The sequence below is a fragment of the Indicator indicator genome, chromosome 2 (assembly GCF_027791375.1).
Source record: "Indicator indicator isolate 239-I01 chromosome 2, UM_Iind_1.1, whole genome shotgun sequence".
Classification (NCBI taxonomy): Eukaryota; Metazoa; Chordata; class Aves; order Piciformes; family Indicatoridae; genus Indicator; species Indicator indicator.
The window spans coordinates 17,467,433-17,494,026 of record NC_072011.1 but is presented as its reverse complement, the minus strand read 5'-3'; the positions used below and the strand labels follow the sequence as shown (position 1 = coordinate 17,494,026).

General features: G+C 39.4%; 1 protein-coding gene across 1 annotated transcript in view; it reads left to right on the top strand.

The window, feature by feature from the left end:
• Positions 1-24,926, top strand: part of ARID1B (AT-rich interaction domain 1B) — a 335,100-nt gene extending 310,174 nt beyond the window's left edge. Inside the window, 9 exon segments of the mRNA XM_054394179.1 lie at positions 2,075-2,279; positions 10,140-10,278; positions 11,616-11,788; positions 13,441-13,591; positions 14,539-14,655; positions 16,101-16,197; positions 19,395-20,184; positions 21,066-21,196; positions 23,174-24,926. Of these exon segments, the coding sequence (XP_054250154.1) occupies positions 2,075-2,279; positions 10,140-10,278; positions 11,616-11,788; positions 13,441-13,591; positions 14,539-14,655; positions 16,101-16,197; positions 19,395-20,184; positions 21,066-21,196; positions 23,174-24,886 (3,516 nt within the window). The 3' untranslated portion in view covers positions 24,887-24,926.
• Positions 24,927-26,594: the final 1,668 nt, after the last annotated feature.

Sequence of the window (26,594 nt, the reverse complement as noted above, 5' to 3'; positions counted from 1 at the left end):
TAAGAGATGTTATCCTGACATCTTTAGTGATCAGCTCATGGCCCCCAGCACCATAAAGATTTGATTACTTTTAGCTCAGAAACTTTATTACAAGTAAATCGTATCATGCAGCTGCTCAGCCTCATACAGTGTGATTGTGCCCATAGTATGACTCTTAGCATCAAAAATTAAGCAAGATGAGGGGCAGACAGGATATTCTAGAGAGTCATTCATGTTTGCTTATTATGGAAATGAATTTTATTTTGGGACACTCAGTGTTGATTTGCAGTGACAGACATTATGCATTGCCAAAGAATAAATGCTGTTCACTTAGACTCATTTTTTAAAGAGATTTAGTTACAAATATGTGTGCTTCAGTAGTGGCAAATACTGACAGTTACAGTAAAGGCTCCCAATTTTACTGGTGTGTACATATAAACGTATGTTTATCTAGGGCTACTGAGAGGTGCAGAGCTTTGCTTACTGAGGTTTATTTAAATGTAGCTCTGTAATGCTCCCCTAAAAAGCTGTTCTCCAACTGCTGCACTCCACATCTTGTAAAGTGAGTGACAGAGACTGGAGCTGTGCAGCAGTGGTGCATATTCTCTGAATAGCTGGAATTGATGGGGTCCCAACATGAACAGACCAGCTGTTGGCAGTCTTCTTTTAAATACCAATACACTGGGCATTTAGGCATGAATGTTTCTGTTTGCATTATGCAATGTGTTCATTACGCACCACTTAGCTTTAAGTCAGTAGACACAAAGGGCTGTGTAAGTGGATTTCCAGCCTCAACAGGGGCAGTTGGTATAAACCTCATCTACTTTAACTTCTGGATTCTTGCAGGATGTACCAGAGAAATAAAAACACTCTGCTTACTATTAATGCTATCCTCAAAAGATCTTTGCTGACTGGCAGCACTTACAGTGTTATTAAACACCAAGCGAAATATTAAGAAATGTTTCCTTTGCTGGCATGCAGGCTTAGGAATAGTATGGCTAATGATAAGGTTCGTAGATATACAAGTTAAGTTGGAGTCCTTAAAATCTCTGCCCTCAGGGCCAGTCGCAGTCATCATGGAATCAGGGTTCTTCCCCAGCAAGAGCCGAGATCCTCAGATGTTTAAAGCTCATTTATTTCAGTGCTGTGTCTCCTCCATGGATCATACCTAGCAATTACACAACTGGCTGAATGAACTTCAGGGCATCAGGTATTAAGGCAAAAATACTGGCTGCTCTGAGTCGTGCAACTGAGCAAGCCAGTGGCATCATCCAGAATGACAAATTTACTTTACCGTTATTACAGATCAGCTGTGTTCGAGGAACTCATGAACAGAGTCTTTCAATATTCTCGACCTTACACTGCAAACAAGACTCACAGCAGAGTTGTGCAGTCAGCACTGTAATACAGAGTATTGCTGGAATAGCCCTGTGTGTTTGAAGTCTGCCTTAATTAATTAAGGGGCCTTACTTCACTCTGCCTCTCATCTAGCCAAAGGATCATTGATCTGTCCCTGCAAGACACCCTGAAGTGAAAGGACTGGAACTAGGACTGATAGGCTGAACTGCCTGACAGACGGTGGCTGTTTTGGAGAAAAAATTATTTTTCATATAATGTTCAGGCACTTAAATTGCAGCATAATACTGTTACTGATTTCTACATTAATTTTTAGAAGTTGCTTTTTAATTAGAATAGGGTGGGTGGGTGTGTGGGTGGGTGTTGGAGTGGAGGACAATGAGCATGAATTTGCTTGGAGATGGATTGCTAACTGAGGAACATAGGCCCTGGAAGAGTGAGAGGCATTTAAAAGATGCACCATGCAGAAGATTCCACAAGCAAAGCTTTTTATGTAGCTATCAGCAGGTCCTTAATGGTTTTATAACTGTAAATGCTGATACACATTACTGTGTGTGGGAGTAATGATCATTAGTTAAAAGAGGAAAACAAAAAAAGTAAACCAAGACATTAAGTGTGGGGTTTTTTTCCAACACCACCACCACCACTCCCCCCACCCTCTTTTTTTTTTTTTTTTTGTCTCCTGCATTAAATAACCCACTGTGCTGCAAAACAATGATTCTGCCATTTATTTTGCTAGGTTAATAAAAACAAAAAGTGGCGTGAGCTGGCAACCACCTTGAATGTCGGCACTTCGAGCAGTGCAGCCAGCTCCCTGAAAAAACAATACATTCAGTACCTGTTTGCCTTCGAGTGCAAGATTGAGCGAGGGGAGGAGCCCCCTCCAGAAGTCTTCAGCACTGGAGATACTAAGAAACAACCTAAGATTCAGCCGCCATCTCCTGGTAAGTCAAAAATACTGCAGCCTCTTACACAACCAGTTTTTGAATGCAAACGTTCTTAGGTTGCAGTTTATATATTTAGAGGTGTCTTGCTAATGCTGGACAAACGAGAGGAATAAGTACGTTGCCATCTTGTTTTCAAACTTGGAGCTAGCTCCTGAGTCAAGTCAGATTTAACGCTGAAAGGCCATCCACAGACATGTCTACTTAGTCATTGCTCACTCTAACATACAAAGACGTGCACCAGCATACCCTTAATATTCAGAGTTATATCAGCATAGTAAAAAGAATTGCATTCTGCACAGAAGTGCTTGCGACTGTAAGACAGGAGGCAGCCTATACTAAAAGTAACCTCTATTTGTCTAAGGATCAGTCTAGTACTTGCAATTTCCTTTCTGTGACTCTGAAGCTGCATTTTCAACACAACCGTTGGTTAGTAAAGCTTCAGTTGGAGTCATGATTGCAGATGCTGGACTGATCAGTGGCTCTTAGCTGGTTTCTCTGCTCTGATACAGCTCATGTTGACTATGTGGCAGATGGAGAGAGCTGAGAGCGTGGTGTATGCCCACTGCAGACCCTGTAGTTTGGAGGCATGCTCTCTGTTCTTTTGTTGATAATCTTGTATGTCAGATAAGCCATTACCACCACAGTCTTTATCTTCTTGTCTGAAAAACTGGAACTGGAATTGCTTTTTGTCTGTTCTTGTACGATATGGCATTTATAACCACACTTTTCTTTCTAAATTCATTTTACTTAAGACTTTCAAGATTTGATAGTCATAATTGATACTCAAGGCAGGAAAATTCTTAAGTAAAAACATTTTAACTAAACAGGAAGAGATGTGTGATGTTTTGATGAGTGTGTGATGGAGGCTATTCTGTATGGATGACATAAAATTCCTTTGATTTTGGTGGTTGTTGGGGTGTAGTGTGTGGCGTGAGGGAATTATATGGCTTAATTTGGGTTAATAACATATTTGTTAATACAGTACCACTAATTAGTTTCGCATAGAAATTTTGTTCTTGTAACTTGTTGTTAGTACAGTTTCCTGCATTAGAAGGGCAGTTTTAGGAAAATCTTAAATTAATTATTTTTCTGTTGGTTGCGAGGTGAGGTAGGATGGAATAGGATGGATTTTGGCATTCTAGGATTCATGCGTGAATGACATTGTGTGGAATGTATTGGCAAGACTCAAATCTTATGTGGGGTACAGTTCAGTTTTTGATGTATGAGTTGGTGATTTGTTTAGTATGGGAAGGGATTTAGCGGGTGGCGATAAGGCATTGATCAGTTTTGTCAGACGGGTATAATTCAGGGCAATGATGTTGCTGGAGTATTGTGGATTGTCTATTTGGTAAAGCAGCTCTGTGTATATAACTTAAATATTTCGCTCACCTGTTTACAACCTAGGTTTATTTGGTAGCCTCATGATTTGTTTTTGTGATGGCATCTAGGTTCATTTTAAGAATTAAGATTCAGAAGAACTTACAGAAAAACACTTGGTACTGGAAGTGAAGCCCGTAGTCCAAATGTTTATCTGCCTTAAATTAGCATAATGTCCTGAATATATGGATGCGTGTTGGACGTGCCTATCACCTTCTGAGAAGGCTGATAAAGGGAGCTGAAACTTTTAGACTTGTTAAGGATGGTGAAGAGGAAATTAATCTGTTTCTGAAACTAGCAGTACTAAAAATGAAAGAGTATTTTTTCTTTGGTTTCTCACCTCCATTACCCCTCTCCTTGCAGCACTGCTCTCAGTAGTTGGTTTGGGGATGATCACCATACATTGTCTGAATTTTGAGATGAAGAATCATTCTTTGAATACATAAAGCAAAACAAGAGAATAGACACATCAGATGTACCACTTTTACAGGGTTCTCTTATGTCATGATGCTACAGATGAAAATGGCAAAGTTCAAATTTAAATTTATTGTAACATTCAAGCAAGCTGTCTATGAGAACTGTAACTATTTTTCTAAAATAAAAGCACAGCAGGACGTAGTGAGGGGGAAGCAAGCAAAGATCTCAAGGTTTGTTTTGCTGGCAAGAAAAGAGCTCATGTCACTGAATGGGACTGCACTTCCGTATGGAGAAAGGCTTTCCCAGTGTGTACCAGCTTTAGTACACGAAATCCCGCTGAGGTATAGATGCTGCAGAGAGTACAAGCCTGTTCTCTTTAATGGCTGGCTTTTTTTTTTCTTACTCCTTTTTCTTTAGTATATACCAACATTAACATTTTAACTGCACAAAAGAAGTAAAAGTTGTGGATGTACTTTAGATAATCAGTTACTCTTTGGCATTCAAAGGGAACAGGAGCCCAGTACAAAAAGAAACACTAGCCTCCAAAGGTCCTTGCTTTAACCATTATCCTCTGTTGTGCAGTTAGCTCAGTGTAGGCAGAGCCACTTGGACACCAAATACATTTGCAGAGAACTAGTTATGGTATTAGAGCTGAAGGTAATTCTCATAAAAAAGCAGAGGGACTTATCTGAAGGGGGAGAGTTATATTTTGTCCAGTGCTAACCAGCTGATGCTATGAAGTCAATCTTGAGATTTTAAAAATTCACTGATCTTCATAAAACTTTCAAATCTAAGTATTTCAGTTCCTCATAAGAATACATAGGGACTGGCAGCCTTCTTAGTATGCAGAAGAATCCAGTTCTTGTGTACATGTAGTTCCCAGGCAGATGTCAAGCAAGGCAGGAGCATGCTGAAGCACAGTTTAGAGCAAATCAGTTCTTGTAGATGTCTCACATCCAAGGGATGATTATGTGACCACCTCACAGATGACCTTTAAAATACCGTCATAGCAAGAACGCTGGGAAGCAGTGCAACAATCATAGTGAGGAGGTTCCTGTAGAAGAACCCATTAGGGATAAGGATCTGATGTGTAAGTCAGACAATGGGACTGCAAGGCAGTGATCTGGGTCCATGTGTTATTCCATTTGCTTGGAGCACTGTATTTTGGATTCTCCCATCATTTCTGGTTTTTACAACAGTATTAATATGGTAAATGACATGTAAAGGAGTGAAAAAATCCATGCTATGTACAGTGCAATTCAGAATACTGTCAGCAATTATAAAAAGTTGAAAAAAGGAATGAGTAGAGCAGTGAAGTGACAGCCTTGTTGGCTTTGTTTAGCAGAGGTTTGCACAGTAGCCAAGGTATTAGGCATAGGATTAGCTGCCTATTTTAATCAATGTTCTGGCTTCATATTGCTGTCAGAGCCTCTTCTTTCTTTCATAAAACTCCCAGGGAGAGGTGAGGCCCCGAATGTGTTTTAGTATGGCTTTCACTCCTCTGAGACAAGCTTGTGGTATGCCAAGGCCTTTGTATCACAGCTTAATTCTGTCTGGGTCAGGTAATGCCATCAGCAGTGAATACCAGCAGCAGATGCCTAATGATGAGCTAGCTATTAGAAGACCCTGTTGGCCTTATGTCCTGATTGCTGGGTCTGTGCCAAGGTCCATGTCAACTCTTGGCTGCTTTTTTGCTGTGTAGAAAAATCCATTATAGAGACAAAGGGATTGTAGGTGCTCACAAGCATCTTTCTAGGACTCAAGGCTTTCCAGAAATGGGTGCAAAGACAAAACCCTCTTCCTGTCATGCATGTTTGATAGTTTTGACCAAAGCATGCACAAGTTATGTAGCAAGTTCTAAACGGAAAAGAATTCTGTGGTGCATTATTCTAAGCACTATTGGGTGCTGGAGAACAAATCTCAAAACATCATCAGCATGAAGTTGTTTTCTGGTACTGTACTGTCACATTAAAATTGTTAGCTACAGTATATGGTTATGTAGGCATGACTCCCAAACTTACAGACTGAGTGTTTATCCCATACTGAATCAACAGGATGGCCACAGTGGTACAGGCGAGGATGCTCCTAAGTAACACTCAGCAGCTGGCCCTGATGTCAATGGAGATTTCATTACAGCAAACCTGGAAAATTGCATGTCTGTGTTGGAAAGAGGGAATGAGAGTACACGAAGAGTATGTTTCGTGTTTCCTTGGCAGCAGAGAAACAAGACTTGGGGAGGGGGATGGCAGCAGGGACACAACACAGCCATTCAGTGAGTGCATCTGTAACCAAACCCATCCATCTCTGCTGGTGGGTAGCTGACTTGAAGAGCTATTATTAGCAGGCAGGTGATGTCATGGAGCATGTCATGAGGCCAGCCAGGGAATCCCCACAGAAGATGAATGGGCGAGGTGTTGGGAGGGGTGCATTGGGGAACAGTCAGAGTGATCCCATGCCTGCACCCGTGCCTGCACGGGGGGGCCCTGCCACAGCCAGTGGCCCCCAGCCTGGCCTAACTGGGGCACTGGGTTCATACTGTGTAAATTATCTTCCCAGCGTGGCGGCTGGCTGTTCACTCTGAAGTATGTGAATGTACTTAACCTTCAGTAACCTTTCCATTGTTTACTTTAGAGTATACATTTGTAGCTTCTGGCAAAAGGTAGGGATATCCTAGCGAGCATGTCAGGCCTTTTATTAATGGAATTTCAGAAGATTGCCTTTTTTTTTTTCTCCTTTTTATTTTTTTTTTCCTGAAGGGAAAAATGCTGGCAAGAGAAAGATTTTAATGTATTTTTAACTGCATACTTCTGTTCTGGTAAATAAAAGGTCTTTCCTAAAAGCACCGCTTACTGACACACAGGCTTTTCAAGGAGCAAGACTAGCACGTGCTGTTGAGTGAACTATGAAAGAGTTTGTAGGGCCTCACCTTCTCATTGACAAAGATGTTCATTTCATTTCATTTCATGTGGATTTTCTATTGTTAAAGGCACATTCCTGCAAATTAGTTATGACACTTGAAAGGTAAGTGTTGCTTAGCTGTAGATGTGAGATGAAGAAATCAGGAGCTATGTACACACGTGCTTTTTCATGGACATCACCAAGTCAGCTGCAGGCTCATGTAACAAGAAATTACCTATTCTAAGAGAACATTGTTGCTTGTCTTCTTCCTTTGTTCTTCGTTTAATACTGAAGCTTGTGAAGCACTTTTAAAGATAGGTTTCCTGTTTTGGAATGTCCACAATCAAAATTAACCATCTGCCATAATAAAAACCCTGCGAGGATAGATGTAAAAATTTCATAGAGCAGTTTAGCAAATGTTAGTTTAAGGTGAAACGTGACAAAGTAATATGTGCTTTCTTACAGAGCAGAGGATTGTTTTTGTATTCTTTGACTGGAAAACACTGCTGATAGCAATGTGCATAAAATGTATGTGTGAAAGAACATCACTGGTCTGTATTTAACATGTGTGCATGCAGGCATTTGTGTGCACATGCTATGCCTAAAACCTGTTTGAAATAAATTGCTTTGATGCAAAGTCAAGTGCTCAAAGGTTAGGAAATGCCAAAAGTGAGATATAATCTTTGCAACCTTCATTATGTTTCCTTGTGCATATACAGTTCAATACACTCTTAATTACACAGTCACGTTGACATTTTTTCCATGGAATGTCTGTGTTAGTGCATGGAATAAACAGTGTGCAGGGAATGAGCAACAATTCAGCGTTTTGTTGTCCTCGCTTTGCAGTGCACAAGCTGACCTTGTGCCACACTTTTCGACCAAATGCAGGGTTATAAATTTACTCTTTGTTTTTTCTCATCTTCTCTACACCTGTGTTTTGTGGGTTATAAAAAGTATTAATCAACCTTTACAATATCCATCTCAGAGGAACAATAGATTCCCATTCTACAGGAGTCAGATATCTTCTTTTTGCTTTTAAACCTTTCTTTGTCTAAGATGATTATATAAAACACACTGATATTCATAATAAAATTTCTATCTTGATGCAGCCCACAAATAAAGAAAAAATATTTCTTACTTTAGATATTAATTAAGTTCTTGCTTAGATAGGATAGGGAAGAACTTAATTGCTGCTTATAGCCCACCATAAAAGAAATACACAGGGCTAGGCAATATCATAGTTTACAGTAAGTATATGGGTGCACTAAGGTGTTTACTTACATGCCTCTAACGTAACAAGACAATATGTGACGATGTGTGGCTTCACTCAGAAACACTCTCATGGTTTTTAGAAGTAATCTAGAATTGTGTTTAAAGCTCAAAGGCAAGAGAGTGATCCTGACTCACTCAGGGGTCATATGTAGAAAGGCCTTGTTTTCTGGAAACGTAATTATTTTTTTAATTATCATACATTTCTGTTTCATTGTAAGATTAAAAGCTTTCAGTCAACTGCAGCGTTAGTTGTTGCAAATGCTGCTGTTACTGTATTAATACAATCAGAGAGCTCTTCTTAAACTTTTTTTGAACTTCATTACTATGTGAGCATAACCCAAACATGCATCAGAAAGCTGAGAACAGGAACAGTGTGGTCTACACAATGCGGATTTTATGTATGCACTTGCTGCTGAGACTGATTTCCAGATAGTGGAGCATGTGTTACAGATATAAATGAAACACACATAGAAAAGCTGTTCTTCAGTTAAAAACAAGCTCTGCCTGTCAAGTTGATGAGTGTTCTAGGATTCTCAGTCAATTATAAACTATGCTTTCTTTCATATACAGAAGGAAAGCCTATACTGCTTGTTCCAATTTTTCCTCTAACAGTAATTTATAAAGTTTTGTCAATTGGTTGTTGAATGTAGATAATCAGACATTGTAAAATGCTTACATGACAGTCCATATTAAAGAAGGCCCTCTCAAGACCATGTCTTTCTGAGTCTATTAGATCTACAAACTTTTTCTAATGGTATTTTTGCTTTCCCAATTGTATCTAAAGATTTGCATCCTACAGGTTATCCTCAAATAGAATTTCTGTTGCTAGGCAAGTCAGATCCAAGGCTTAGATGTTATTGCTAATTCCTACTTACCTCCTTCTAAATCACAAAACTACTACTCAGATCTTTGGGGTTGGAGGATGTTTCTCCTAAATAGTCATATGAAAATAGAACCTTGAAAAGCTGGATCTGGATGTATTTTATCGTTATCTTATGTGATGTATTTACTTAATGCTCTTATTACTGCTCAGTCTTATTGGAATAGGGACATACAGCCTTTTGTACACTTGTCATCTCAAGAATACAGCAATGTATTGTGGTTAAGGAGGACACTAGGTACTCCATCACTATCTGAGGTCTCAGCATAGGATTTTTTACAGAGGAAATAAATGGTTTGCAGAACTGACCTGATCTTGCTACATATGCTCTACAATGAACCTTAACTACATTTTGTTAAGATGTCCATTGCTATTTCTACTGTTTTATTAGGAGTGTTGGCTAAAGCATCCCATTTTCGGATTTCAATGATTGCTTCTTCTTATTGCCTTTTTTATTTCTTAAATACAATCTTTTGCTATGCTGTCTCAAAGATGGAATAGAGTTGCAGTGTGTGCCACTAATCACTTGCCATGTTTCACCACGAAAATATGTGCATTCTAGTGGTAAATGAAATTATGAATTTATATTAATATAGCAGTTTAAATTTGTGAGGAAAAGCTTCTGGCTGAAATTTGCCTTCTAAACGTATGTGTTGTGATAGTGATTATATAAAGAAGCTGTGCCAAAGAACAACCTTCATTTACTCTGTTGTAAACTATAGACAATTAACTTTGTCTCTCTGACCTCTGATTTAAATGATCCTTCATCTAGATGATTTCTATTCATGTTGCTTCAGGCAGCAGAATAAATTCATGGTTCTAGGAAAGATGATGGCTATTACTGCACAGCATATCCTGATCCCAAACGATTTTGAGGAAGTTGTAAAGTCCTGAGATGCACAGTATAAGCAGGCTTATGGGGGAAAGAACCAGTATCTCTCTTTGATGATTATTATTTCTGGTAGAATTTGGCTGCTACCTTTTAATTTTTTTCTTTTTCTTTAATTTCCCAGCTAATTCTGGATCCTTGCAAGGTCCGCAGACTCCACAATCTACTGGTAGTAATTCCATGACAGAAGTGCCAGGCGATCTAAAGCCTCCAACACCAGCATCAACACCTCATGGACAGATGACACCTATGCAGGGTGGCAGGTATGAAAAGGGATTTGCTTTGGTTTTTCTTGGGCTGTTATTCTACAACAGTCTAAGACAGTCTTTCCCTTTCCCAACTGCTCAGGCACTCATCTGATTCTGTGGTGAACCAGTCAGAGCCTTGAAGGTGGCAGAAAATACTGGGTTTTTTTGAGAGGAGACAGGGAAAGGAAGGAAGGAAGGAGAAGGATCTGCAGTAACTTTACAAACACCAGAGAAGGATCAGATAAACACCGCTACAAAAGGAGACCTGTGAATATGTGGTGTGGGGAGGAAGGTGGAACACAGCAGCAGCAGCTTAGAACCACAGTCTTCCTTGCCTCGCTTACCCCCTCAAATACAGGTCCTGACATTCATGTTCAGGAAGAAGGAATGTGTGGTTTTAAGGTGTTACTGTAATTCAAATTATGAAAAGCATATACGGTAACAGTGGTTGAGATAGCAAAGGATTCCACTGGATGGACCAAGAGATCTCTTTCAGTTCTGTCCCCTATAAATCACACATACTGACTTATTCTGAAGTGAAGCCTTCTCACTATTCATTAGCCCACTGAATTCCAGTAAAAAAGACTTCTTGTTGACTTCAGCAGGGAAATATAGCTGAGCTCTGAACTACGTGCAGAGTCACTCTGAACTTAACATATCTAAGTTCTTTTTTTTCTCTATTTCTATTACAGAAAGGATAACAAGAACATTTTTTAATCATTTTAATTCAGAAGAGGTTTCTTTCTGTCTATAAAAATTTTTCTTTGGCAGTAAGAATAAATCTGATAGTTATCAGGGAAACACCATTTTCCAAGCCAGACTCTTAAGGACTTTAGGATAAAGCTGGCTGCAACAATAAGGGTTAGTGCCTCTCCATAGAGTGAATGGTATTTGGGAGGTAAGTCAAGTGCTGCTGTTTAGTTTTTCCTCAAGCAGGAGAGCAATGGGGTGCTTGGTAAATTTGAAAGGTAATAAATATGAAACTGATAAAAAGTAATACTGTTTTGACACAACGTATGATTAACCTGTGGAGCTCACTGCCTTGGGGTAGTGAGGCAAATAGCTTAGTGAAATTTCAGAAAGGTTTCTACTTATATATGAATGCTAGCAACACACACAGTGAATGAGATTTAAAACCCTGATCTTTAAGGTAAGTAGCCAGATAAGGTTGGTAAAAAAAAAGTATACTTTTTTTTTTTAATGATTACCCACTGTGAAAGTTTTCTGCATCCTCCTCTGACGTATCCTGTGTTGATCACTGCCGCAGCATCATAGGCTAGGTGTGTTACAGTCCAGCCTGTTTCACACTTCTTATATGATGATGCTGATGCCTCCTTTTTCTCATCTGCTAGAAACAGCGCCGTTAGTGTGCACGATCCCTTTTCTGATGTAAGTGATTCAGCGTTCCCAAAGCGAAACTCCATGACACCAAATGCACCATACCAGCAGGGAATAAACATGCCAGATATGATGGGAAGGATGCCATATGAGCCGAATAAAGATCCTTTTGGTGGAATGAGAAAAGGTATTTACTTTTTTTGATGCTCAGGTGTTCTTTTTTACTTCTATGTAATTATGATGTTCTAGTGGTCAGAATGAGCTGGTTTACTTTGCTGATTTTGCAATTGGTAAAATGGTGTCCTTGTAGGAAAAAGTACAGTACAATTGTTTGATTCTGGTCTGCTCACATTTTTCTCTCTCTGAGAGACACCATTTATTTTAGATTTAAGAGAATCCTAAAAATGTTTAAAGGAATACATTTCAGGAAATGGCATAAATTCATAGGGTTAGAGTTTGTGCAATACTATATGTTTCTTGAAGGTGGTTACCTACTCCGCAGATCAAACGCTGGATTTTAGTGTTAGAATGTGAAGTGGTGAAGCAACATGCCTGGTTGTAGTACAGCTGAAATGGAAATTCAGTGTGCAGAATTGAGCAAGTCTCTTAATGCTCTCTGTGTGAGTTTACATACTTTTCAGAGCAGGAAACCTAACTTTAGTCTCACTTGGACAGCCCTGACAAAAGGTGATAAACACACTCAAAGTTCATTTGTTTTTAGAAAGCAAAATTAACATTAATGTCTAACTTGATGCTTGTCCTTCTGGGCCGTTAAGCTACAGATAGTTTTGTGGATATTGTAAAATGTGCTTTAAATGAATAAAGACATGCCATGTGTATAGGAAAGTGGAAGGAAAGAACACAAGCAGGGCTCACAATGGCTGCAAAGAGAAGAGCAGATGAAGAAGATGAAATTAATAAAGTGGAAATTGAAAGGGAACAAAAGGGAGGAATAGGAAGAAGATGTCCAGAAATCAGGGGAAGAAAGATATGTGATGAAGTGGGGAGATGCTTTAAAAGAGAGAGTTAGTCTGTTGTGATTTTTTTTTTTTTAATCTTCCCTTAAAATCGTTATGCCTAGACTGTGGACACTAGTATAACACAGTTGGAGGAAGGGAAAACCCTCTCTGCCTTAGGTGAGCTTTAGATTTTATATCCATGTGTGACTAAGTAGGTGTATTGCACTTTGTCATACATTTCATATTTATCCTGTCAAAACAGAAATGTCTCTTTTCAGTATCTACTACAAGGGTCTAAAGGATAAAGTCTGTTCCTCTTTTTGCTTGGGGATTTATATCTGATAATAGTGTCCAACATGCCTTTTCTTGGGCCTGAATATGCCCATGCTGCTTGATGAGCTAAACTAGAATACAAGGCCCTTTCCATAACTAAATTATGGCATGTACACACATATGAGGGCTTTATGGGGAAAAGAAAAGCCTGCTTCTGACAGCTTTGTATTCCAAGCTGGGAGATTTGCTTTTATCTCTTTTGTAAGATTTATTTTTAGTTTCCTACTTATCATTGTTCAGAGTGAAAGGAACAAGGGCAAATTCATCTTCAGCTGTGAAGACCACAGAGAAGAAGCTACCTGGTGCCTGATAAACTGAGTTCCATAGGATGAGATTACTTTCCCCACTTGCAGCTCCTTAAAGTTATAATCATCATCTTGGTGTGGCACTGCTTCATGTGTTTTCATCAGACCCTGGAGAGCTTGTCAGACACCAGCTAATTTTCCTTGGCAGTGTTACGGATCTGAACATTATTTTAAAATACATCCTTTAATAGAAAGACGTCTTCAAATGCTCAGAATATATTTAATCTCCTTTACTGTTGCAGTGCCTGGAAGCAATGAGCCTTTCATGACCCCTGGACAAATGCCTAACAGTGGAATACAAGATATGTATAACCAGAGTCCATCTGGAGCAATGTCCAACATGAGTATGAGCCAGCGACAGCAGTTCTCTTATGGAAGTGGCTATGACAGGAGGTGAGTCAATCTTCAGGAAAAGCAAAGTCCATTAGTGAAAATGATCCTCTCTCTCCCCTTCTCATTTTCCCATTGCACCTTCTGGAGAACATAGCAGCCCACATTTCCTATGGCATCTTACTAAATCACTGGCAGTCAAACCACTGGTAATGACTGAGTCAAACTGCTCACAGAAATTAATTAGGAGGAATTGTCACACCTTGGAAGTCACTCAAGCTGCAGCAGATCAGCACGTAGGTGTGTTTCACAGTGCCTTCAGCTGGCAACTGGGCTGCGATGGCATAAAGTAGTGCTTGAGTAAGTCTTCTGGACACAGTTTTACCTAAACAGTTGGTAGTGGGCTTGTTATGAAAAAAAATGCACAGCCTAAATATGTCTAGTTTGTGGTCTGTTAGTGAATTGTCTTTGGAGAGTCTGGAGTCTGTTGTTTGAGCTGTGAGGGCATCAGTCCCCTGATAAGTTTGTCTTTGGTGAAGTACACAAAATAAATTTGTTTAGCCTGGGAAAGGCTTTGGGGAAGATTAGTGAAATCACTGATGTTTAAGCAGTGGCATAGCAAGCAGAATGGTTTGTGAATTTTGGGATTGTATTGAGTATTCTGGTGGGTTTTGCAACTCTGCCTACTTTTACTTTCCGTATGCTGTGTGCTTCAGCTTCACTTTTTGTTTCCTGGTGGTAGCCAAAGTGATACAGTGTGAGTCTTTTAAGTATGGTGGTGAAGTAGTTTTCAGTCAGTGGTTTGAGGTAGTAGATGTGTAGAGTAACAGAAGTATGTTGTTCAACAGGTCACATTGCTGGGGAGTCAGTGAGAGTAAAGGTTCCAGTGGAAGGTGTTAAGTCCAGAGAATGTTCTCTTTAAGGGTTGGGTTTTGGGGTTGGGTTTTTTTTTGGCAATTTTGGAGAATAAGCACTTTTTACAGAGTGAGGTTTCCTTTGTCATTTTTTAGGTCGGATCATGGGCTGGGTCCTGAAGGCAGTATGGGACCACCTGGTCAAAGCAACATGGTGCCTTCAAACAGTGACCCAAGCATGTACTCTCCTAATCATTACCCTGGCCAGCAAAGGTGAACACTGATTTCTGTGTAATATCTGCAATAACCAGCTAACAAGCGCTAGCAGCTAGCAGATTACGTGACCTCTTGGTGTGTTGCTTCTGCTTTGTTCTTATTTAGGCTTTTACCATTGGTTCCGTTTCTTGGGGGGCTGCAAAGGCTTGAGTGAGTCAGTTGACTTTTTGTAGCCATAAACTCAGAGATATTAGGAGTATAAATTCTGCCTTGTGTATCTCCCTGCCAACGCTGAACTAGAGCGTATTTCATAGGCCCAAGTTCTCCAGAGCAGCATTAAATGACACCAGTTTGGAAGCTTCCACAACTTCACCTGGCTTGTGGTTATCCTGTGGCTAACAAATTGAACATTTAGAAAGTGTTCCTTTATGTATGACATACATATATCTGTGCTCAGTTTTGTCTTATTGCAGGTATCATCTTGCACAACTGTAGACAATTCCCATCAGTTATATTCTTTTAACTACCATTAGGTAATTTCTCTCAGTCCATGTCACAATTTTAGGAGGTACTGAACAGCTATTTATTTCACTGGTCATCTCTCAAAACCTGTGAATTTTCTATGCTTTTGGAAAAAATAGGTCCCATTACTTCTTTTAACATGTCAGATTCCCCAGTCCTCTTGTTTTTCTGACTCTCCTTTGTAGATTACTTATGCTGAAATTGTAGATGTGTTTTCACTGGTAATGTACAGAGGGGGATTACTGGCAGTTTGGTCTGCAAGACAGTATTATTTATCAGTCTTAATACTTCATTTCAGCCACCTAAATTTCATTCAGATTTGCTAAAAATATTTCAGTTGCCCCATAGTGCTCCTAAGAGGTCTAAAAGGCCACAGGTAAGTTTCCAAGTGCAACACAACTCTGTCTTTTATATGTGTGCTTCATTATGTAGCTTTAATTAAAAATCACAGGGACAGTAGCAAAATTTTAAGTAATATTTTTACTCAGCAGCATTGTATTTAAATGTTACATATGTTAATGAAATTTGTGCTCACTTTCTGTTGCTATTGTCAGACTAAAAATCACTATTTCAGTGTAAATCATAAGTTAATTATTGATTATATTCTTAAATAATCCAGAAAGTAGTTTGCTGACTTGTTAAAACACCAGAATTTTAACTTGTAACCTCGGATCTGTACATCATATATTTTTACACCTGAGATGGATTTCTGATTGCTGCCTTTCTTACCCCTTTGCTGACCATACCATGTGCCCATTTCTGACTGCTACCTCTAAATCTCTCTATTGCATCTTCACTGCTCCGTGTTTCCTTGCACGGAGTTTACTATATCAGGCTCAGGACCATACCCACACTGTAACTTCACCTTGTTTCCAAATGGCAAATATCTTCAAGGTACAAGATGATCAGAGTACTTTACTTTTCCCAGTGACTTGTGAATTCCAGCAGCTCTAAGCATTGATTTGGGTGCTTCATTTCAGGCATGAACCATATGGACAGCAGTATCCAGGACAAGGACCTCCCTCAGGACAGCCACCATATGGAGGACATCAACCTGGAATGTATCCACAGCAGCAGGTAGGAGAGGGGAAAACAGCCATATTCCTAATATTTGTTAAAATAAATGTCACCCCAAAATTCTGTGTACATAAAAAATTTGTTTCTACCATTTGCATGTTTTGGCACATGGCAGCACTGTCGTTCTGGTCAAAATCACCGTCTATACAGATAAGCAGTGTGCCTGCAGCTATAGGAAAATATGTTCATTACACTGGAGGAATGTAAATTTTAACAGATACTCTGAGGCTTGTATCAAGTGATTGCCCCAAGGTAATAACCTGCAGACTGGGAAAGTATAACTCGTAGGCTAGTAAAGTGATGCTGCTTTAGTTCCAGAAACAAATAGAAAAGCTGCTTTCTTGGCTGACAAGTTGATGGCCTTAACTCATGTCAGAAAACCAAGTGAACCCAACAGAAATCTGGAGCAAAGTGAAGCATGCAGCAATCTCAGTTACTTAGAATACTGTTGTGGATTATATGAGATACCTGTCTTTAATATAAATCAGCTAATATATTCCCTACACATATTCTCTGTGGTAACAACATGGTACAAAAATATGAGAGAGAACATTATTAGTGTTAAAATCATTTAAACACTTGTACATGCCAGTCTCTCTGTCATGTGTATTAGTAATACCTTGTGGACAAAATCCCATCTTATAAGTCAATACCATAACTGCACTGACTTCAGTAGGATCAGAGTTTCCTCCTGCATGTTACTAATTCATTTCTACTCATACAGTAATTAAGTTGAAGTTTGATTCCAAAATAGAAAGCATTTCCTTATAATACAAAAACTAAAATGTAAACTAGTTTTAAGCCAATTCCAGATAGTCCTTTTCAGATTGGGATAGAGTTTTACTAGGAAATTTGGGGGGGGAAAGAAACCTGAAATAGATCAGCATAGGTTGCACTGTACTCATATGTATATACATTTCAGAATTTCTTTTTTATCCCTTTGGTTTATAACATCTCTAAAATAGCATAATCAAAAAACTGTTTTGTTGTTCTTTATGAGTGCATATGCTATCTGTCTAGGTGAGTTAGTGGGGAGATTGCAAAGATATATAACAGAACAGTTGGTGATATTCCATGCTAACTAACGTGTGCGGGGAATATAACAACTCCATGTTCATTTAAGCAAGAAGACAGCTAGAATTTGTAAAAACATATTTGGCCCTGTCCTTAGTGCTGTTTATGTACTTAGTGCTGTACAATGACTCTTGAATGCAAAATGCATTCATGCAAAAAAAGCAGTAAAGAATGAAGGGCAAGGATCCTGGCTGGCCTCAGCCTCTCCCTCCCACTCCCAAAGGATTCCGCTTCTTCATTTAGCTAAAGATCAGATTGCCACTAGCTTATTTTCAGTTTCCTAAATCTCTGTGGTGGTACAGGAAGAATGTGAAAACCAGCCCTTTCAAAGCTTTATCTACAACATGGAGACTGGGAATGACCTGGAAAGGACATGCTTGGAGCATGAACTCCTGGGGCTAGTGAAGCACTCTGAGCCAGGTTTTTCAATTCCTGTACAAATGCTCATACCCCAAGAGCTATTATGCAGCAGGTGTCCCATGTTGGTGTCTTTCAGTCTTCTGCAAGGTCTCAGAATTCCACACCCTCAGTGGAGAGAGACACATCATGTAGCCTCAGTCTCCTGACAAATCTTTACACAGGAAGAGGAGTTCAGGTGCATCACTGTTCTCAGCACTGGGTGCCATTAGACATGCGGCCACTACATCTACAGGAGCACTGAACTGCTTTTAGAAAGGCATATGCTTCATTCCCAAGTGTCTACTTTAAGTGTTCGGAGTTACTGTGGCAAAACAAACACCACCTTTCTAGGTGTGGCAACTGCCAAGTCAGTTCTTAATGTATAAACTGGCCCCGAGAGTAGAATTTAGTACAGCAAGAAGTTTATATAAGGCTGAAAATAGGTATTTCTCTGCTAGCCAAACAAATCTATAGGAAGTTTTAAAAAAAATACTTCCATATAATATAGTAGTTGTGGGTTTATGTGCACCAAAGTTGGAAGATGATTTTATGAATCCCAGAGCTGTTTTAACTGACCCAATGTATTCAATAGAATACATGCAGAATTTTATCTGATCTTAACTCTAGTACATTAGTATACATTGTGCAGTATGACTGAGATACAGTTTCCGGGGGAGCTGTAACTTTGAATTTGCCATAGATCATATATTCAAAAATCGCCCATTTAATTCACTTTTTTTGCTTCAGAGCACTCAGTTTGGTTTGAACTGTGGAACAAACTCCCACAGGAACTAAGGACTGCTGCAAACCTTACCACCTTCCTCTCAAACTGCAATATGTCTTTTTTTGTTCTGTCACCTTAAACATAAATACATACAAGCTTGTGTGATTTAAAAGCAACTCAGCTCCCCACAAGGTAAAACAGTTTACCTCACACAACATTCCCCACTTGAGAGGGTGAGGAACAAAGAGGGAATAAACTATAGGTGGCAGCTGTTAGTTATAATCCTCAATTCATTACTGATCAGCAAGGTAAGAGCAGAAGGTTTGGATGTGACCATTTGCTGTAATAACCTCACTGTAAATTAATGTGATTAGGATGATTTGGGAAGAGGGATCTGAGAAGGCCCAAACAGGACCTTGTTCCTGGGAATTACAGAGCAGTAAATGCAGCAGAATGTTTTCTCTTATTAATAAATTTACTGCACATAGTCTTATCAGAGGACAGATTGTCATAAGATCCAGTGTTTCAGACATGCATGCTTGCAGCATATCCTGTTACTTTAAAAGTTTACTCAGTGCTTGTATCTTGAAAAGAGTCACTGAGTGGGTTTGTAATTTTTTTTAATTATTTTTCTTCTTAGTAGACTAAGCATAAAAAACTCGTGAAACCATTGCTTTTTCATGCATGTCTGAAATGACCAATGGAATTTAATCTGTGGATGCAAAAGGAAAGAGAAAGGGAGAAAATGAGAGCAAGCATAAGAAAATATAGCCCACGGATAAGTTTACTTTTAGTATTAAATTGTAAGCACATCAAGACAGGGGCTTAAAATGAAAGCACTGGATCAAGCCTAATCACAGCACTGCATGCCTGACTCTGGAATCAGCACGACCCTTCTAGAACTAAGTGCCTTCAGCTTTTTTAATGAGCTTTCAGCCAATATGATTGTATTGTGTGTGGACTAAAAGTGCTGCATCTTCTTTCCAAAACTGTTTTTCAGAACTATAAGCGACACATGGATGGCATGTATGGGCCTCCAGCCAAACGCCATGAAGGGGATATGTATAACATGCAGTATGGCAACCAGCAACAGGAAATGTATAACCAGTACAGCAATGCTTACACAGGGCCTGACAGGAGGCCTATGCAGGGGCAGTATCCTTATCCATATAACAGGGAGAGGATGCAGGGCCCAGGACAAATGCAGCAGCATGGAATACCTCCCCAGATGATTGGTGGCCCCATGCAGTCATCATCCTCCAGCGAAGGTCCTCAGCAGAACATGTGGCCAACACGAAATGATATGCCTTACCCTTACCAGAACAGGCAAGGTCCAGGAGGCCCTGCACAGGCCCCGCCATATCCAGGGATGAACCGCACTGATGATATGATGGTACCTGACCAGAGGATAAACCACGAGAGTCAGTGGCCTTCTCATGTCAACCAACGTCAGCCTTCTTATATGTCATCCTCAGCCTCCATGCAGCCTATCACTAGACCTCCTCAGTCATCCTACCAGACGCCACCCTCTATGCCAAACCACATCTCCAGAGCTCCAAGTCCAGCATCCTTCCAGCGCTCTTTGGAAAACCGCATGTCTCCAAGCAAGTCTCCTTTCCTATCCTCCATGAAGATGCAAAAGGTTATACCCACAGTTCCAGTGTCACAGGTCACAGGACCTCCACCCCAGCCCCCACCGATTAGGCGAGAAATTACCTTTCCTCCAGGCTCTGTAGAAGCATCCCAACCAGTCTTGAAACCAAGACGAAAGATTACCTCAAAAGATATTGGTAAGCATCAAAACAAAACCCAGGTATCAAAATAGGTTGGGAGAAAGGAACTTGGATTGTGATTTTATTTTACGTTTTGACAAATAGTTACTATTTACTATTTTACCATTTACTTATTTCACTATTTTGACAAATAGTTAACTTTGGTAGGTATAATGTGTTTGTCTTCCATAAAAATGTAGTTACACAGACAGCAGTGAGAAAGATGGGTAAAACTCATCCCAGGCAATCTGAGAGGAAATTAAAACTGTTAAAGTGGAGCCCTGAGGTCTCCAGAAGTACATTAAAATTAAGCTTATGTCACATTTCCAAATTATTTGTTGAAAAATCCTTCAGAATATCTGTTAAATCACCAACACAACATCTAGCTGAGCAAAGCCTTCCATAGAAACGCCAGCTGTTCTGCTCTGTGGTTACAGTCTCTGCCTCCCTTGGATGGCCCATGTATTCGTTCCATATTATTGCCATGTTTGTTTCTCCCTCTATTCTTTCCCAAGTTTCTTCTTATCTTGAATTCCTGTTACATTGTATATACATTGAAGTTCTCATACTTCAAGTTCCCACACTCCTGACAGTATTTTACTTTTATGTTCCTATTATTTGGTTTCATCAGCTTCTCTAAGTTTGTAAGATTATTTCAGTTTCAGCAAACTCATGAAGAATGGCCCTGTTCTTTGTTACAACATTCTCCAGTATGAAGGCTGAGCAGCAGTTACAGAAAAACTGAACAGAACTAAGTGGTGAAAGCAGGGCCTTAACCAGTGTTCTAGTAACTAATTTAAATTCTGCATCCTCAGAACATCACAGTTTCGTCTTTCAAAATTCATTAACGGTCTGCAAGGGTGTGCTAACACTGTTTTACTTCTGCTTTCTTTCTTCAGTAACTCCTGAGGCCTGGAGAGTGATGATGTCTCTTAAATCTGGTCTTTTGGCTGAAAGTACCTGGGCGCTAGACACTATTAATATTCTTCTGTATGATGACAGCACCGTCGCTACTTTCAACCTCTCTCAGGTAGGTGGGAAAGCAGTATACTCCTCAACTTCCCAAGGAAAGAAAACTTAAATATGATACCCACAGAAATGCTGAAGTCCTTTAAAATTTATTGTAATTAATAGAAACCTGAATATTGTGAAACTTCCCTTTTTTCCTGATTGATACCAGTAAGCAACAAGAGAGAAGCTTTAGGTCAAATATTAAGGGGAAATAATATACCTGAAAGAAGGATATCTCCTGTAGAAAGGAGCATGTGGGAATGTAAGAAGGCTAATGTGTAAGTTCACACAATAGTGCAAGGACAATCCCAGAAAACAGCAATACATTAGTAATCCTCCTTAACTTGGGTTTCCATGAAAGGCTTTGCAAAAATATACTAAGCTGACTTGAGGCTGCCTTTTGGTGACTTATTCAGCAGTTCCATACTAGGCTGTGGAATTGTTTCAACATCTTATTTTCTGTTTGGTTTCTTCTTCCAGTAATTAATTTTGCACAGACATGCCAGATTTGCAATTTAAAGGCTGTCAAAGGATGCAAGTAGCACGAGATTTAACAGTGTGTGATTTTGCCTCACTACCTTCTAGCGTTTTTCAGCCCTGCTCTAATCATTGGCCTGTTAGGTGGTAGTAATAGACGATATGCTGATCATGCACATCATCTAAAATTTGTGGAAATTAAATATTCAGTTTCTCTGCTCCGTTCATTCCTTGGTTACTAATAGCGTAACTCATCATTTTTTAAATATAATGACCTTTTTTTTTTAAAAAAATACAGGCACAAATGGTACATTTCATCCCACCTAACTTTAGAACTAGGGATTATCTATAGCATGATTCATCTCATCCTGAAGCAGAGATCTAAAATAGGTCAGATGAATCATACCCTAGAAATGGCCTGTAAAAGACCACTGATTGTAAAAAGGAATCTAGACAATTAGGTTAGGTGTGTAAGTGTTGCAGGTGTTTGAAGTTAAGTGAGGTGAATCTTCTCTGAATTCTATTAGAGATTACATTGCAAGTTGCACAGAATATCACCTGTGTTTTAAATGCTCTTTGCTTGTTACTTTTGCCTTGGACTGTATTTCCGTGGGCAGTCAAGACTTCATCTGACGACTGATAATTCCTGCAGTTCATAATCATCAGTTTGTTCTTAATTCTTCAAGGGTTTGGCAGCACTAAGAGAATACAGAATGGACAAAAGGATACATTTCTCTGAAAACCTATTAGCCCATGATAAAAAACAAACAATCCTACATTAGAAGCCAGACAATCAGGCTAAATACACCATAACAGTAAAGAATTTCTCATAATAAAGCCAGCGAGGGTAAATTAATACCAAGTCCAACTACTGCCTTTCCATAAGAAAGTGAGTACAAGTTAATTAAGAGGATTAAACCTAGACAAAAACTGTTTCTAAAGGGTGACTTATAGCCCTCAGGCTCCAGTAAAAATTTTTAGCTATTACAGGGTAAAAAATGGAACTGTTCCAATGGAGACATGATCTTAATCTAGAATGCCAGTACTTAGGATCTTGAACTGCAGATTTTTACAGGACAGTTTGTTTTAGATACTGAGAAGAGGAAGATTTGTAACTTCTAAGCATCTAATAAAAGTACAAATCAGATAAACCAAGTAAATCAGAAAAAAAATAGTTAGAAACTTCAGTACACTGTATGGAAAATTAAGAGTACTAGACAGAAGGGGACAGAACTGCTAGGCTAGATGTTCACTGTAGCTTACAGGAGATATACAAATAAAGTTCTGTACTTCTCCTAGCTGTTACAGTTTAAGCAAATGACACTGTGGTAGTTTGACATTACATACTGTTTGGACGGGGCTAGAAGGATTTCCTTTGATTAACTTCTGCCTTGTAGGGCCTAGTCACAACTTCATAGAAGGGAAAATTTTCACAGATGGATACATCAGTGTTCCTAATAAAATTCCATGCAGACAAAAAATATTTATCTGATTTTTATGTTCTTTCTTCTCCCCTCAGTTGTCTGGATTTCTTGAGCTTTTAGTAGAATATTTTAGAAAATGCCTGATTGACATTTTTGGAATCCTTATGGAATATGAAGTGGGAGATCCAGGCCACAAAGCACTTGATCACAAAGCAGCCAAGAAAGATGATGGCCAGTCCTTGGCAGAAGCTACTGGAAAAGAGGAGAACGACGAATGTATTGACTATTTCGATGAAGAGGAGGAGGAAGGGGAGGATGAAAAGGTAGAAGGAGAAGAAAAGAGCATTGTTTTTTCCACTCCTGGTGCCATTGCTGATCCAAGTGAGAGGCCAAAACAAGCCAGTAAATTTGACAAGCTGCCAATAAAGATTGTAAAGAAAAATAATCTATTTGTTGTTGACCGATCTGACAAACTTGGACGTGTTCAGGAATTTGATAGTGGACTTCTCCACTGGCAGCTTGGTGGCGGTGACACAACTGAGCATATCCAGACTCACTTTGAAAGCAAGATGGAGATTCCTCCACGCAGGAAAGCCCCTCCTCCCTTGAACTCACCAAGCAAAAAGAAGGACCTCGAGGGGAAAGGTGAATCTGAGGAACAACAAGAAAAAAGTATAACAGCAACCATTGATGATGTCCTCTCGGCTCGGCCAGGAGCATTGCCTGAAGACTCAAACTCTGGCTCCCAAACAGAGAGCAGTAAATTTCCCTTTGGGATCCATCAAGCCAAAAGCCACCGAAATATTAAATTGCTAGAGGATGAGCCAAGGAGCCGAGATGAGACTCCTCTATGCACCATAACTCACTGGCAAGACTCCTTGGCCAAGCGCTGCATCTGTGTGTCAAATATCGTCCGTAGTTTGTCTTTTGTGCCTGGCAACGACACTGAAATGTCCAAACATCCAGGCTTGGTGCTGATCCTGGGAAAGTTGATCCTTCTTCACCATGAGCATCCAGAAAGAAAGCGAGCACCGCAAACTTATGAGAAAGAGGAGGAGGAGGACAAAGGGGTGGCCTGCAGCAAAGATGAGTGGTGGTGGGACTGCCTCGAGGTCTTGAGGGATAACACATTGGTCACATTAGCCAACATTTCTGGGCAGCTAGACTTGTCTGCTTACACAGAAAGCATCTGTTTGCCAATTTTGGATGGCTTGCTGCACTGGATGGTGTGCCCGTCTGCAGAGGCACAGGATCCTTTTCCAACTGTGGGGCCCAACTCAGTTCTTTCGCCTCAGAGACTTGTGCTGGAGACCCTGTGTAAGCTCAGTATCCAGGACAATAATGTGGACCTTATCTTGGCCACTCCCCCATTCAGTCGTCAGGAGAAACTCTACGCTACTTTAGTTAGGTACGTTGGGGACCGCAAGAACCCGGTCTGCCGAGAAATGTCCATGGCGCTCTTATCGAACCTTGCCCAGGGGGACACACTAGCGGCAAGGGCAATAGCTGTGCAGAAGGGAAGCATCGGAAACTTGATAAGCTTCCTGGAGGATGGGGTCACTATGGCCCAGTACCAGCAGAGCCAGCATAACCTCATGCACATGCAGCCTCCACCTCTGGAGCCACCTAGCGTAGACATGATGTGCAGGGCAGCCAAGGCCTTGCTGGCCATGGCTAGAGTGGATGAGAACCGCTCAGAGTTCCTTTTGCACGAGGGTCGTTTGCTGGATATCTCAATATCTGCTGTCCTGAACTCTCTGGTTGCATCTGTCATCTGTGATGTACTTTTTCAGATTGGGCAGTTATGACATAAGTGAGAAGCCAAGCATGTGTGAGTGGAGATTAGAGGGTCACATATAACTGGCTGTTTTCTGTTCTTGTTTATCCAACGTAGGAAGAAGGAAAAAAAAAAAAAGAAAAAAAAAAAAACAAGAATCTTTGCTCCTCTGCCCCATTCACTATTTACCAATTGGGAATTAAAGAAATTATTAATTTGAACAGTTATGAAATTAATATTTGCTGTCTATGTGTATAAGTACATCTTTTTATTTTATTTTTTTTAACCAAAGTTGCTGTCTAGTACATTCAAAGGTCACACTTTTTTTTTTCCATAGATTATCCTTTTCAATGTTCTTTTCCATGTTTGTATTGCATATTTTTTGGGAAGCGAACTAGTGACTTTTTAAAAAAATGTTATGGCAAACCATTGTATGATGGAAAAATCTCACCACTTTGAAACAAAAAGGTGAAAAACAACCAACATACCCAGTTCCTGTGTGTTTTATTTTTTCAGATAAGGAAAAAATAATTTTAAAAAAATTAAAAAAAAAACAACTTGTATACCATCACCCAAAGCTCTGTGCAATAGAAGATTCTAGTGATGTAGGTGTAGGGGATCAAGGAGGGTGTCAGTCAGTAGTCAAAATACAAAACGATACTGGTTTCTCCTCGGGAGAAATGGTTACATTAGGCTAGGAGCAAAACAAAACAAAGTCAAGTTAAAAGATTTTTAAACAAAACCTGATGATAAACATCAATTGCTTCCTCACCAGAACTGTCTTTTGTCTACATCTGTTTTTTTGACCTTCTACAATGACAGTTCTTCACAATTCCTTTAATCATTTTTTAAAATATTTTTTTATTGCCTAAGGGCCGTGATGTATATAGAAGTTGTACATTAAACATACCCTCATTTTTTTTTTTTTTAGTACAAAGTTTTTAGTTTCTTTTTCATGATGTGGTATCTACAAAGTGATAGTAGAATTATTTTTTCTTTCATTTGGGCCATATCTCCAAAAAATAATTAAAAAAAAAAAAAGGAAAAAAAAAAGAAAAAAGAAAAAACCCAACACAGTAAAACCAACATCTGAGGGTAATGTACAAGTTTCTGTATGTATAAAGTCATGCTCTATTTCGGGAGAGCAGCCGATCACAATTTGCTTTATAAATCAAGGTGTGGAAATGGTTACGTATGGATTGATTTAAGAAAATGGTTACCAGTCTACAGACAAAAAATATATACAAGAAAAAAAAAAAAGGAAGAAACACAACTTCAAAGATTTTTCAGTGACAAGAATCTGCATTTGTATTTCCAGATAATGTAGTTAAAAAAAGAAAAAACTTGATGTAAATTCCTCCTTTTCCTCTGGCTTAATGAATTTCATTTATTCAGTATAAAATCTTTATATGTTCCACATGTTAAGAATAAATGTACATTAAATCTTGTTAAGCACTGTGATGGGTGTTCTTGAATAATGTTCTAGTTGCAGTGTGAGATACCAGAAAGCGAACTAATTACAAGAAAGAGCAATAATGGTTATTCTCTTTCCCCTACTTTATTATTATGACCTTCAAAAATACGCTATTGTATTGCAGCAACTTACTCTCCTTTTTAAAAAGCCTTCTTGCATCACAGAGAAGTGTTTTTAATTATTATTTATAAAACCACAGAGCCTCAAAGAGGAAGACATGGCTGGCAAGCAATAGTTGTGACTATGCAGGTATCCAGTCTCTGTG